This window comes from Salvia hispanica, chromosome 1 (assembly GCF_023119035.1).
Source record: "Salvia hispanica cultivar TCC Black 2014 chromosome 1, UniMelb_Shisp_WGS_1.0, whole genome shotgun sequence".
NCBI lineage: Eukaryota > Viridiplantae > Streptophyta > Magnoliopsida > Lamiales > Lamiaceae > Salvia > Salvia hispanica.
Genome location: NC_062965.1, coordinates 42,171,082 through 42,185,162, shown reverse-complemented (window position 1 = coordinate 42,185,162; position 14,081 = coordinate 42,171,082). Strand labels below are relative to the sequence as shown.

The window sequence follows — 14,081 nt, the reverse complement described above, 5'->3', positions numbered from 1 at the left end:
ATGACATGAAAGTAACTACTGATACAAATTAAAACCACGAAATCGAACAATATTAATATAATCTAATTATATCTAATGTACATCAAACTTAAAGAAAATTTTTGTAAAACTAAAAAAGAGTTGATATTATTATTCTTAAATGTTAATGGTCATTGAAAACTACTGCAAGAATATTTTATTCTTCCTCGGTCCATTATCAATAGTCTCTTCATAGTGGACAACATGGTTTTAGTATAAAGTTAGTAAATTAGATTAATTATAGGGTTTAGCAAGAAAAGTGATTGAGCCCGCGGAAATATTTTTAAATACTAATTATTTTACATGTTAGACCTCCTTTATCTTCGTGATCCCATTTCCTCTGCTCGTAACTTGATCAAACCCAGATTGAAATGGACCAACTAGAAGAGAAGACTACTTATAGAAGAAAAGAATACAATTAAACTAGCACATTCAGATGTGTATACTAGCGAAAATACAGTAAAATTTTGAGTGGAAGCCGGTGAGAAAAATTCTACTTTGGGATGAATAAGTTTACAAACTTCAATAAAGACCATAATAGTATGGCCCAGACATTAATCTTTACTGATTTATTGAGGAAAACAATGCATTACCACATGACCTCTCTGCTAAATTTAAATTCCTCAATAAAAACACGATTAAAAGACAGATTGCACAAACCACGGAACACAGAATCCCGAGGAATAAAATGCCCAACTTTACTAACTCAAATGTGAATTGACCCACACATACACATTTCCTTGTCACATACTTGAAATTAATAATATGAAATTGAATTAATTCTCAAATTGAAGAAGAAGAAAGCAGAGAGATCGAGAAAAGTTAGAGGTGAAGGGAGAGACCCAATGCGAATGCAAAACCCCAGAAAATCATCTTGATTTTGAGGCCAACCGCAATGCCGAGGCATTTCTCCCTCCTCCGTCGCCGCCACCACCACTATTTCTTCTCTTTCCTCCTCCTTCTCTCAAACGCAGCCCTTTGTCCCATCTCCGCCGCCAAAACCGAGGTCGCCCTCCTCTATTCATGGCTCCACTCTTCTTCCTCCTCTTTTCCCGCCTTCTCGACCTGGAACCCTCGCGATTCCGACCCCTGCAACTGGTCATTCATCTCATGCTCCTCCGCCAAATTTGTGACGGAGATTAACATCCAGTCTCTCCACCTCGCATTGCCCTTTCCCTCCAATCTCTCCTCTCTCACATTTCTCCGAACCCTCACCATCTCCGCAGCGAATCTCACCGGAGAAATCCCGCCCGATATCGGCGACTGCGTTTCTCTCAGAGCAATCGATGTTAGCTCCAACAGCCTCACCGGAGCCATTCCGGCAACAATCGGCAAGTTAAAAAACTTGGAGGATTTGATTCTCAACTCTAATCAGCTCACGGGGAAGATTCCTCCCGAGATTGGCAGCTGCGCTAGTTTGAAAAATCTCCTATTGTTCGATAACAGGCTGAGCGGGAGCATCCCCTTCGAGATCGGGAAGCTATTCGGTTTAGAAATCCTGCGCGCCGGCGGCAATCAGGATATAGATGGAAGATTACCTGATGAGATTTCTAACTGTGAGAATTTGGAGGTGTTAGGGTTGGCAGAGACGAAGATCTCCGGTGAAATTCCAGCCTCTTTCGGTAAATTGGGGAAACTTCAGGTGCTGTCGCTTTACACGACTATGCTCTCCGGCGAGATTCCGGCGGAGATAGGGAACTGCTCGGAGCTCGTCGAATTGTATCTTTACGAGAATAGCCTCTCCGGCGCGCTGCCGCGCGAGCTCGGGAAGCTTCAGAAACTGGAGAAATTGCTTCTATGGCAGAACAATTTCGTCGGCTCCATTCCTCAAGAGCTCGGAAACTGCAGAAGCTTAGTCGTGATTGACGTTTCGTTGAACTCATTGACAGGAATTATTCCTCAATCGTTGGGGAATCTCACCAATCTCGAAGAACTGATGCTCAGCAGCAACAACGTCTCCGGCTCAATCCCCGCCGTCCTCTCCAAGGCGTCAAGCCTTATTCAATTTCAGGTGGACAGCAATCAGATTTCCGGCTCCATTCCCCGGGAATTTGGATCGCTGAGCCAGCTTCAGGTCTTCTTCGCATGGGACAACAAGCTCGAAGGCAGCATTCCGGCGGCATTAGGCGGCTGCAGCAGCCTCCAGGCGCTGGATTTGTCGCGTAATTCACTCACCGGAATCATGCCCCCGAGCATTTTCAAGCTCTCGAATCTCACCAAGCTTCTATTGATTTACAACGATTTATCCGGTGCTATTCCGCCAGAGATAGGCGAATGCAGGTCTCTTATCCGGTTGCGATTGGCTGGGAACAAGATCAATGGAAGAATTCCGGTAACAATCGGATTGCTAAGCAATCTGATGTTTCTAGATATCTCCAGCAACCGTCTCAGTGGTCCTGTTCCGGATGAGATCGGCAACTGCAACCAGCTTCAGATGCTCAACCTCGCCGGAAACTCGCTCACTGGAAACCTGCCTAGTTCGATTTCATATCTCAGTAAGCTGGAGGAATTGGACGTTTCGATGAATCAACTTGCTGGCTCAATCCCTAGCAGTTTCGGTGAACTTTTCTCTCTGAGTAGGCTTTTGCTCAGCAGCAATCTATTGTCAGGCGAAATCCCGGCCACACTCGGTCGCTGCTCGCGGCTTCAGTTGCTCGACCTGAGCCAGAATCAGCTGTTTGGGAGCATTCCGGTGCAGATATTTCAGATAGAGGCTCTTGAAATCGCTCTGAATTTAAGTTGGAACGCCCTAACAGGGCAAGTTCCGCCTCAGATTGTGGCTTTGAGCAAGCTCTCTGTTTTGGACCTCTCGCACAACCACCTCAACGGAGAACTCACGCCTCTCTCCGGCCTCGTGAACCTCGTCTCCTTGAACATATCCTACAACAACTTCACCGGCTACCTTCCTGATAACAAGCTTTTCAGGCAGTTATCGAGCACTGAGCTGGCCGGGAACCAGGGCTTATGTGGTCGGGGGCATGACTCGTGCTTCCTTAGAGACCGTGCACAAATGCCTCGTTCGGGGTGGCCCTGGAGGCTGAAACTGGCAATCGCGCTGCTCGCTGCGGTGACTGTCGCCTTGGGCGTGGTCGGGGCAATGGCGGTTATGAGGGTTAGGAGGATGAATAAAGAAGAGAGGGATGCTGAATCCGGAGGTGGTGGTGGTGCATTTTCTTGGAAGTTCACTCCATTTCAGAAGCTGAATTTCACAATCGAACAAGTGGTGGACTGCCTGGTGGAGTCGAACGCGGTCGGGAAGGGATGCTCGGGGATCGTGTACCGAGCAGAGCTGGACAATGGGGAGGTGATCGCGGTGAAGAAGCTGTGGCCGACGACAACGGTGGGGGGTGGGGTGCGGGACTCGTTCTCGGCCGAGGTGAGCACGCTGGGGTCAATACGACACAAGAACATCGTCAAGTTCTTGGGGTGCTGCTGGAACGACAACACGCGGCTACTCATGTACGACTACATGCCGAACGGAAGCCTCGGGAGTTTCCTACATGAGAGGAGGAATGGAGGGTGCCTGGAGTGGGACGTCAGGTACGGAGTCATAGTTGGCGCTGCTCAGGGCTTGGCTTATCTGCACCACGACTGCACCCCTCCTATCGTGCATCGCGACATCAAGGCTAATAATATCTTGATCGGCCTCCATTTCGAGCCCTACATTGCCGATTTTGGACTGGCCAAGCTCGTCCATGATCGAGATTTCACGCGATCTTCCAACACGGTCGCTGGCTCCTATGGTTATATAGCGCCTGGTCCGTCAATACATGCATATGGTTTTTCTCGCTTTCCATTTGCTAGGATAGATAACTCGTTCGTTATGGAGTTATCTTACCTAAAATTACTTAAAATGTTTATTCTTATCGTACATTTTTGTAATGTGCAGAGTATGGGTACTCAATGAAGATCACAGAGAAGAGCGATGTGTACAGCTTTGGAGTTGTGATGCTCGAAGTATTAACGGGCAAGCAGCCGATAGACCCTACCATACCGGAAGGGCTTCACATTGTGGATTGGATGCGGCGCAAAAGAAAGGAAGGAGCCGACGTGCTGGACCCGAGCTTAAGGCACACGACGGAGGTGGAGATTCAAGAGATGATGCAGACTGTTGGAGTTGCTATGCTGTGTGTGCATCCTTCACCGGAGGACCGGCCGACAATGAGGGACGTGGCAGCAATGCTGAAGGAGATTAGGCAAGAGAGGGAGGAGATTAGCAAAGGGTCAGAGATGCAGGAAAAGGGGAGCTGCAACGGAGAGCCATCATCAGCAATGCAGGGATTGTGTTTGAAGACTACTACTAACACTTCATCTTCGTTGCTGCAATCCAATTCCTCTATTGCCAAATTTGGCCTTGCTAAGGAATAAATTTTGTTTCTTTACCTGGCCTTGTACTTATACCGTGGTATTATTCTTTGTGCAAAACTCCAACTTGATGGAAAGAATAAAACTTATTGCACTACAAAAGCCAATGATCACACCTTGTAATTAGAGTAAAATAACATCGTCCTACGTAAATTTTTCATTTTAGCATGTACTTTAAAATTATGCATTTTCATTTTAGGTCACTTTGAACAATGGAATACTTCTACGTATCATTTTATTTACAACTTATACCATACTAATAATTAATAATATAATATATTGTGAACTTCACTATCAACTAATACTATTTAAATAAACACGGCTAATAATATAGATCTTACAATACACTAATACTATTTATCTTTCACCCTCTCTTTACTTTACCAATTACGTGTTAACAACGTGTTAACATCTACTCCCTCCGTCGCCGATTAAGAGTCACACTTTTTCATTTCGGTCTGTCCTCGATTAAGAGTCACACTTCCTACTTACTATATTTGGACATAAAAAAAATAGCTTTATTTTTGGTAAATTTACACAAAATGACATTACCTAACTCCATTTATTACACAAAATGTCATTACCTAACAAATTTATTATACACAAAAAGTCAAAGAGGTCCAACATTCCACTACCTAACTTCATTTATTACATTCAAACACTTCCTTAAAACCCGTGTCCGGTCAAAGTGTGACTCTTAATCGAGGACGGAAGGAGTATGTCGTTTCAAAAGATATTACTCCTTACGTTCCATTAGAAATGAAACATTTGTTTTTCGTCACATGATTTTATGTAGTTTTGTTTTGTGAGTTAATAAGGAGAGAATAAAGTAAAATAAAATAGATGAAAAAATAGAGATAATGTTGTATCCATTTTAGAAAACGTGTTGATTTAATGGGATCATCCAAAAAAGAAAAATGTTTTATTTGTAATGGGATATGGAGTACTATTTTTAGTTGACGTGAGTTATACAAACTCCACGTATTATCATGGTCGCCGACCGACACACTTTGACAATCTTTTCCCTCCTCATGAGCGACCGACACATTTTGACAATTTTTTCATCCTCATCATTTTGCATGTACATAAATGTATAATATAGATAATGGTGAGGCTGTGAGAGGGTCCCACCACAATCCAAAATGCTTATAAATGTTGGCTTTTGTAGTTGTAGTAAAAATCCTTGCCGAATCAAACGTTGACAACATTTTGCAAACAAAAAGGTAGAATATTTTAATTAAAAGAGAAAAGGTAGTTGGATGTAATAATTGATGAGAGAAAGTTGCATTATTATTTCTCAATTTAGACACATGTGATCTTATATGGGATAGACCTAAAAGAAAAACTTGTTATATTTACCGGTGCAGAGGGAATAGTATATCCAAGCTTCTAATCAGGCCTTTATAATGCAACCGAACAGGCACTAACTGTACAACATCTTCATGGAACAACAAAATGTACTAGAATTCAGAACTTATATACAACATCTTCTTGGAACAACAAAATGTACTAGAATTCAGAACTTATATACAACATCTTCTTGGAACAACAAAATGTACTAGAATTCAGAACATATATATCTTCTCATAACAGTCAAACTTACTTACTGACACAGGGCTACAAATTACTCGGTGTTTGTCAAGTAATAGCAATACAAACTACAAAGAAGAGTTTGAACCAAAATATTTAAGTACCACTATTAGGACCATCAATCGTTTCCCATCTACATGACTATACATAACATAGTTTTGGTTCTAAAAACATGATGATTATTCCCAGTCAAGACGAAGTCAATTGAAGCCAATAATATCATACATCACAAGTCATGCCTAAACTTCATCAATTCTCTTTCATGTTCCAATTTCATCTTACCGTTTGTCTGATTGGTGCAAGTGAGGAGCTGTTACCAGCAAGCGAGGATAAGCTGCGTATGTTTCTCCTTGCCGGCTTCTTGGCCTCCAATTTTCCACCCGGCTGTTGCACTTTCACTCCTCGTATCATCTGTATCATCCCAGCATTTGAATAAATAAGATACCTAGAAACGATCATGTAATATGTAGGATTAAAGGTTCTTGAATAGGGCAAAGTTGTAACTCACATATTTGCCACATTTCGTATCCGAGTAGATGACAATGAAATCTCCTTCTTGAAGTTCATTGACCCTCACAAAATCCCCTATGCATGAATAAAATAATAAGATTTGTTAAATCATTAATTTCCTAGTAGTAAGAATATGGTCAGATTGATGTACTCAGCGTTACCTGTGTTCTCAAGAAGGTACATTCTGCTTTTGTTATTAGACCAAAACCTGAAACCCTCAAAATCATATAGAAAGGTGTAGTTCTGATATCCAATTCGACTTAATTCAAAATCATACCTATATCGCATATTCCAAACACGAGAAGTTCCAATATCTTCCATGGCAATGGAAATCCCATCTCTTGTTTCCAGTTCTGGGAGATGGCTTTCAGCCTCTTTCTGGCACCACATTGCAATTTTTGTTCAATTTCCATGAATCAAGAATCCAACTCAAATACATTCTCTCCGGTCCCCATTAAATGTCTCATATTTGATCAAAGCGAGTTTTAAGAAATTTTAAGTGGGGGGGGGGGGGGGGGGGGGGGGAGTTACCCACTTATATATATTAGTTCTATAATAATTGTGAGTAGAATAAGTTAGTGGAATATGAGATTCACTTACTAAATAGTAGTAGTAAAAGTGAAATGAGACATTTATTGTGGACCGTTCAAATAAGAAAATATGAGACATTTAATGGGAACCGAATGGAGTATTAACTTTTATGAAATGGGACAGAGAAGGCAAGTATACTTACTTTTGGCAACACAATTCTTCCCAAGTTGCCAACATCACTTTGCTTCAACACTTTCTGCAGCAAACACTTCAAGTTCTTTTCAGTCTTCCAACCCTATTCACAAAAACCTAGTATTAATTCTAACTCAATCAAGCAAGAATTTCACATACAAAATTAGCAAACCTGTTGTTGCTGCCTATTAGAAGCAGAGACAGCTGCTGCTGCCTGCCGCTGCGGTTGCCTGTTGGAATTAGGTTGCGTTGCTGCGGCCATCCGGGAAGAGGCATCCAAAGACCAGTACCCCAAATCCCCCGGAGAAGCACCGTCATCACCAAGGCGAGGATCATTCAGTCGGTTTTGCAGTTGATTCAAGCGATGGCTTTGGTGTGAATACAAGGAGCGCTGTTGGCGGGCCATTCTCATCTTCCTGGCCTCTCTAGTTGCAGAAGAGCCGAGTCTCATCGACCTTTCCCCATTTGAACCGTGCATCACATAGGGATTACCGTACAAACTCTGCGAGAGCGACCATGACGGAGCTTGCTCGATTACCTGAGGATATTGGCATGGGATTCCATTGACAACCCCGTGCATTGGGTCCACCTCCGGCTGCATCCATTGGGTTGTGTTTGGATGAGGATTGTAGATGAAACTGGGGTTGGGATGGGAAGGAGATTGGGCCTTCTTGTGCAGTTGGTACTGCTCAACCCAGTCGAGGATGAGTTTAAGAAGCTGTTTCTTACCTTCTTTAGTGGTTCCTAAACGCTTGGAAGCGCTTTCAACGGTGGAGCGCTTCAGTTTGATGCTTCTCATATCCTCTGCAGAGATGTGATCCTTGTTTTGTTTCAGCCATTCGAAGAAGATCATCGCCAGTTCGCTGTTCCCTTGCAGGAAGCTCAAACCGCAGCTATCTTCCTCAGGTGGCTGCGCCACCGCCTGTTGATCTTCTTGAGGGCTGTAAACGGACGAGGGGTCCCAGAGCTCGTTACATTCGATCAGATCCATGTACTCCAAGTTCTCCATCACATCGATGCAATCCACGTTACCCAGGCAAGCGTCCATTTTCACCTGATCCTGGAAACATATCCTGGCAATACCGTCTTCATCCACCCAAGAGGTTGCCGAGGAGGGGGAGGAGCTTCCTGTTGTTAGAAAATGATAGAAAAATAAATATAACAATATCTCACACGGTGAAAAAAATGAAGTGAAAATTATATTCCTCGATCCATAAAAAGTATGAACATTTGGTTCGACACGAGTTTTAGTGTGTAATTGATAAAGTAAGAGAGAGAGATATAAAAGGTAGTTAAGTGTTAGTGGATCCACATCATTAGTAATGTAGTGCGATCGTATAAGTTGTAAATAAAATGATGTGTAAATATAATGTGTTTTTCAACCATTCTAAATTAGGAAGTTCATACCACTTCAACAAAAAGAACAGACATGGACACTTTTTAATGCTATTAAAGACTAACGCTATTTTGTTTGTCTAATTATATCACCAACACTCCATAAAATGTCTTTATTGTTGGAACAAAATTTGGGGTAATTATATCACCAACACTCCATAAAATGTCTTTATTGTTGGTGTTCCAACTAAAATTAGAGGACACAAATAGAAACATCCTAAAAAATAAAAGATTAAGATAATTTGTCCTCAACTTATGACGTTTTCTTTTGCGTCTTTGTTTTGTGTCCTTAAAAGATACCCCATCCGTCCCTGAAAAATATAAACATTTGGTTTGGCAGTTTTAATGCATAATTGGAAAAGTAAGAAAGTGATAGCAACAAAAAATTTTAAAGTATTGTTAGTGGAAAATGAGTCCCGTCTAAGAGAAAAAGATTTTTCAAAATTAGAAAGTTCCATATTTTTCACCGACTAAAAGGAAAATAGTTCATACTCCCTCCGTCCGCGAATAGGAGTCTCGGTTCTTTTATACAATAGGCATCATATTCAACTAGCTCATTCCCCTCACATTTCATTTAAAACTAATAAATACAAGTGGAACCAATATACCGCTAACTTTTTTCCACCTACTTTTCTTTATAACATTTCTTAAGATTCCATGCCGAAAAAAATAGGACTTCTATTCACAGACAAAGGGAGTACTTTTTCGGGATTGAATAGAGTAATTAAGTTTTTTGTAGTGTTCTTTTCGGTGACAGACTAATAAGAAAATAGCTCATATTTTTCAGAAACGGATGGAGTATAAGTCACTCTTAGTTTTAAGATGGAAGTTATGAATTTCTATAGTTGTATTAGAGCGGATCGTGGGCCCAATTTAACTAACCTAGCAGTACATTCGAATAGAAATTGAAAATATGACTAATTGAGGGCTAGTTCAACTCCAACCCTGAACCTTGAGGAGGTTGAGTTTTTCGGTAGGAGAGAGGGTGTTGGCAAATTAAAAATAAATACTAGTATAAAGAGATAATTGAAATCACTATTAAAACACATCAATTGGCTTTAGTCACCTGTAACTGGCTTCGGCTCCGGCTCCGGCTCCGGCTGCATGGAGGAGGAGGAGGAGGAGGAGGAGGAACAGGAGGACGTGCAAGGGAATTCCGGCAGTGAGGGGAAGTCATCGTAGAAAATTGAAGCTTCATTGACACCAAAAAGGCCGTCTTGATCTCTATCAAGCCACATTTCTTTGTCATCAATTCGGTCTTCCTCGAAACCAATAGGGTTTGCATTTTCAACACCGCCACCGCCGCCCACCTCCTCAGCTTCGTCACCTGCACAACTGAAATGCAGATCTTGCTCCGCCGCTGCAACTTTGACCATCTTTTATGTCTAAACGGAATTGGTTTCATTTTTGTTGGATATGTATGAGATAGATATAGATATAAGTGGTAAGTGGTATGGAAAAGAGGTTTAATTTTGTAAGTTGTTAAGGAAATAAGTGTGGAAATCTAAATGAGAAGCAACAAAAATCATCTGGATTTAAAAAGTAGCCACTTGCAAATTAAAAAAATCCAGATGCGAAAGCGACTCCTTTCACAAATCTAAATCTAAATCTAAATCATTAAACTAAACAAGATTAACTTGAACAACAAACTAGATTTACAATTGGTTTCCCTTTGTTTTCTTTCCTTGAATGGCTTTTTGTTGGTTTTGGCTGGAGTCTTGCTCCAATCAAAGTAAGAGAGAGAAAGTGAATCGAATGGGGTTTGAACTTTGAAGTTTTAGAGAGAGAAAAGAAGAAAACAACCAAAGTTTTCAGAAAACCTCGGGCTATAGTTCAAAAAAAGAAACCAAACTGATCAAAATATGTAATTGCAAGTTCCACAGTAGCTCAATTTTCTCTCCATTTATAAATAAATATTCAATGCCTATCATATACACATGCAGACATGGTTATATAGAGATAGAGAGAGAAAGATGGGGATTGGACCGAATGAGAGAAAGGCTTCGTATCTCTTTGCTTTTTCACTGCGTGTATGTCTATTATTCTTTGCTCGTAAAACTCAAATACAAATACAAATACAAATACAATGCCAATTCCCCTCTCTCCACTTGCATCTGCCAATAAACTATATTCGTCGTTTGCTGGGGATGAATCTTGTTGCACCAAAAGAGACAGTTGTAATATAAAATTAACTCTTTTCAAATATCATGATTATAATTAAGCTTAATATGTTCATGGGTTTGTTGTTGGGCGCCATGCAGTTTTATTTTTATTTTTTGCATGCGGTGTCGCGTTCTCGTGAATCAAGAGTTTTGTCAAATAGAAACCTGCCACGTCATATACTGTGATGCCGTGGCGATCTGTGGAAGCGGTAGAAATGCGGCGGAGGAACCCACCTTGCCAACTCTGTATTTAAACTGCTTTAGTGAGTGAGAATGAATTAGTGGAATATTAGTTTTATAATAAAATGTGAGTGAGAATGAGTTAGTGGAATATGATGTCCACTACCAAAAATGATAAAAATGAAAGGTGATAAATTTTTAGGGACGAACGGAAATGGAAATAAGTGACAAATTTTTAAAGACAGAGGGAGTAATTTGTAAATACAGTATTTACTAATTTTGTACTGTTCTAATTTATACTATTTCAGCACACTATATACTTTAGTCTTAAAGTTTTATTAGATATAACTGGATTAACTTTTCTACTATTAACTAGATCTTTGCTAAATATACTTTCTCTATCTAAAAAAAAGTAATTATTTATGGCCGATATAAACTCTAATGAGAAATTGGTAAAGTGGAAGAAACAACTCTGCTACAGAAAGACTGAGAGAGTAATATTTTTTATTGATGTTATTATTAGTATTATAATTAATTAATAACTTTCATATTTTGAAACAGATGATTAGTATTTCAAGAAATTATAATCCTGAACAATTCTTGACAAAACAAACAAGTACTCATAGTGTGATTTAAATCAAGAATTTATATGCATCACGCCATAGGCATTTACATCTCTGATTGATTATAAAAATTAATAAGCCTACATAATTTTTTAGTTGAATGTTGTTTATGCTGTAATAACGATAAGCAGGAAGACCACAATGAGTAAGTAATGTCATCTCAAAATTATGTCGTACTTTTGTTTAATTCTTTAATGATGTTATAAAACCTCTGTTTATAATTTATTTTACTATGAAATAAAGGATGGTGCCCATATTTTTGTCATGAATAGGCTTATCGACATTCATATAATTACGACTTACCTGAAAATCAGCATTGATTAATACTCCTTAATGGGCCAACATAGTTTACAAGTTCAAAATCAATACCGAGGCCCGTGAAAGTTCAATGCTAAAATTAGCCTAAATAAAACTAAATTTAGATACAAATAGTTGTGCAACGACCGTAATCGCGGGCCTAAAGCAACGTCAAACACCGCTGTCGATCCACTAGTCGTATGACCCGATACACACTCGAGATCCATTAGCTGAAAAATGCCATCATCGACGCATACCTGCACATGCACGAGCACGAGTGCGGGACATGAGTTAGACATGAGAATTTTGTACTTTATTGCACATTTTCATTATTCATTTTAAATGATCATGTGTAAGAACTTAAGATGAATGCTGAAGTTACCCATAAGCAACAAATCTTAGGTTAGTAGCTTACGTATTTTGAAAGTACAACTTTGATTAATTAATCAACAAGATTCATCATGATTTGCAATTTGCATCAACACGTTGCATTTCAATATATATAATTTTAGCTAATAATATAGTTTTAGGTTGCTGTTAAACATAAACAGATAACATTTTTGATAAAAATTTATAAGATCGTGATTAGGGGTGGCGAAACGGGTTACCCGCGGGTATCCGCACCCGACAAGTCGCCAAATTTGTTGTCCCAATACCCGCCCCGCGGCATATCGGGATTATCCGATACCCATATCGGGTATCCCGTACCCGACACTGCGGGTACCCGTACCCGACCCAAAATCCCAATAAAAAATCTGAAAACCATAATAACCGTCAACGTTCCCTAATTTACTTTATTAATATCGATGGTAATGTTGAATAGATTGAGAATAAAAGTGAGGGGACACTTTATAACTAATTCCGGTGAGTTTTCAATTGTATGTTCGTTGGAATATAAAAATGTTTTAAAAGAACTCTTAGATTATATAAAGTACTTCCATTATTCCCCCTTAATAGAGGCATTTCAATTTCTTCACTCATTTTGGAAATATAATAATAGAAATACTCTTCTCTACATTATTATCTCTCTAACTTTATTTTTTCTCCGTTCTAACTATTTATTTTTAATTTTTCAAAATGAGTGCGTATATGGAACGAAGAGAGTATTAAAAGATAGAATATGGCCAATACTAATAATAATGGGTATTATCGGGACTAATGGGTATACCCACGCGGGTAATGGGTATACCCGTTATACGAATCATATATTTTAGAATCTACAAATTATTTAGTTATATTTTGATTTACCATATCTTTTCCATATTTGTTAGATATTTATTTCTTGCTCAGTAAGTTAGGATAGTAGTATTAGAGTATTATAAATAGGAGCAAATTGTTATCATTTTTAGCCAATCAATTATCAATGAAATACTTTTCCTAAACTTGTCTTGAGCAACAAGAATATTATCTTTCGTCCCTAGTTGTTGTTTGTCGGAGAACGTCCGAAAATCAGCAATTCGTGGTCCATCTTTCGAGAATGTCGAAGGTTCGATCACCTTATCCCTCCGAGAAGTTAGTTAACCGGCCTCGTTACGAAGCACGTCTGTAACAATTGGTGCTCTCATCCTCCATCTTCGTTCATCTATATTTCCCAAAAAAAAAAAAAATTATCAGCCACAGCACCACCATCACAGCCACATCTAATCCTCCATATTCTCTCTTCCGTAACCCAAACACTCACTCATTCAAAAAAAAAAAAAAATCCACTTACAAAAAATCCTCGAACAGAAGCTACATTCTTTTTCTCTTATTAGTTATGGATATTTACCACCAATATCAGCCGCCGCACCAGATACACTCAATGTTTGCAAAATTTGATCGCCTATTGGACATGATAGAAGCCCGTTTGGACACAGCAGATCGGCGCATTAACAACCTCTGTCCACCCATTCACCCCAGGCCAAAACGCTTGGATCCACCTGATCGTCGCACATGGACGGGATACCCGCCCATTGGGTACCGCGATCGCGCGCAGGATGCACGGCCTCGACACCGCAGCGGCTACCACGAGAGGGGCCACCTATTTGATCGCAGAGATCAACGAGTCCAATTGGGGTTCGATCGCTACCCAATTCACACAACGCAGCCGCATCGCCCGAGGTGCTGGGAGCCGACGCAGCAGCAGGACCATGGTTACCCCCCCTTTGATCACCGGCCCCGACGCGCGGAGACGTGCTGGGACCGCCCTCACCATCAGGAGGAGGTGCGAGCGCCGCGA

General features: G+C 40.3%; 2 protein-coding genes across 4 annotated transcripts; one reads left to right on the top strand and one right to left on the bottom strand.

The window, feature by feature from the left end:
* The first annotated feature begins 761 nt into the window (after positions 1-761).
* On the top strand, positions 762-4,400 carry LOC125201517 (LRR receptor-like serine/threonine-protein kinase RGI2). The gene is made up of 2 exons (XM_048099668.1): positions 762-3,776; positions 3,908-4,400. The coding sequence occupies exons 1-2, from the start codon at positions 914-916 to the stop codon at positions 4,384-4,386; spliced, it is 3,342 nt and encodes a 1,113-aa protein (XP_047955625.1). The 5' UTR covers positions 762-913; the 3' UTR covers positions 4,387-4,400.
* Positions 4,401-5,874: 1,474 nt separating this feature from the next.
* LOC125211724 (B3 domain-containing transcription factor ABI3-like) lies at positions 5,875-10,474 on the bottom strand. Of its 3 annotated transcripts, none has more exons than XM_048111644.1 (7): positions 9,668-10,474; positions 7,379-8,334; positions 7,217-7,309; positions 6,761-6,861; positions 6,645-6,667; positions 6,482-6,558; positions 5,875-6,384 (listed from the first exon to the last, which is right to left on the bottom strand). In XM_048111644.1, the coding sequence occupies exons 1-7, from the start codon at positions 9,975-9,977 to the stop codon at positions 6,247-6,249; spliced, it is 1,698 nt and encodes a 565-aa protein (XP_047967601.1). In that variant the 5' UTR covers positions 9,978-10,474; the 3' UTR covers positions 5,875-6,246. The 3 variants fall into 3 exon arrangements, with proteins under 3 accessions (XP_047967601.1, XP_047967592.1, XP_047967608.1); XM_048111635.1 differs by having other exon boundaries at positions 6,645-6,691; positions 9,668-10,470; XM_048111651.1 differs by having other exon boundaries at positions 6,645-6,691; positions 7,379-8,292; positions 9,668-10,470.
* Positions 10,475-14,081: the final 3,607 nt, after the last annotated feature.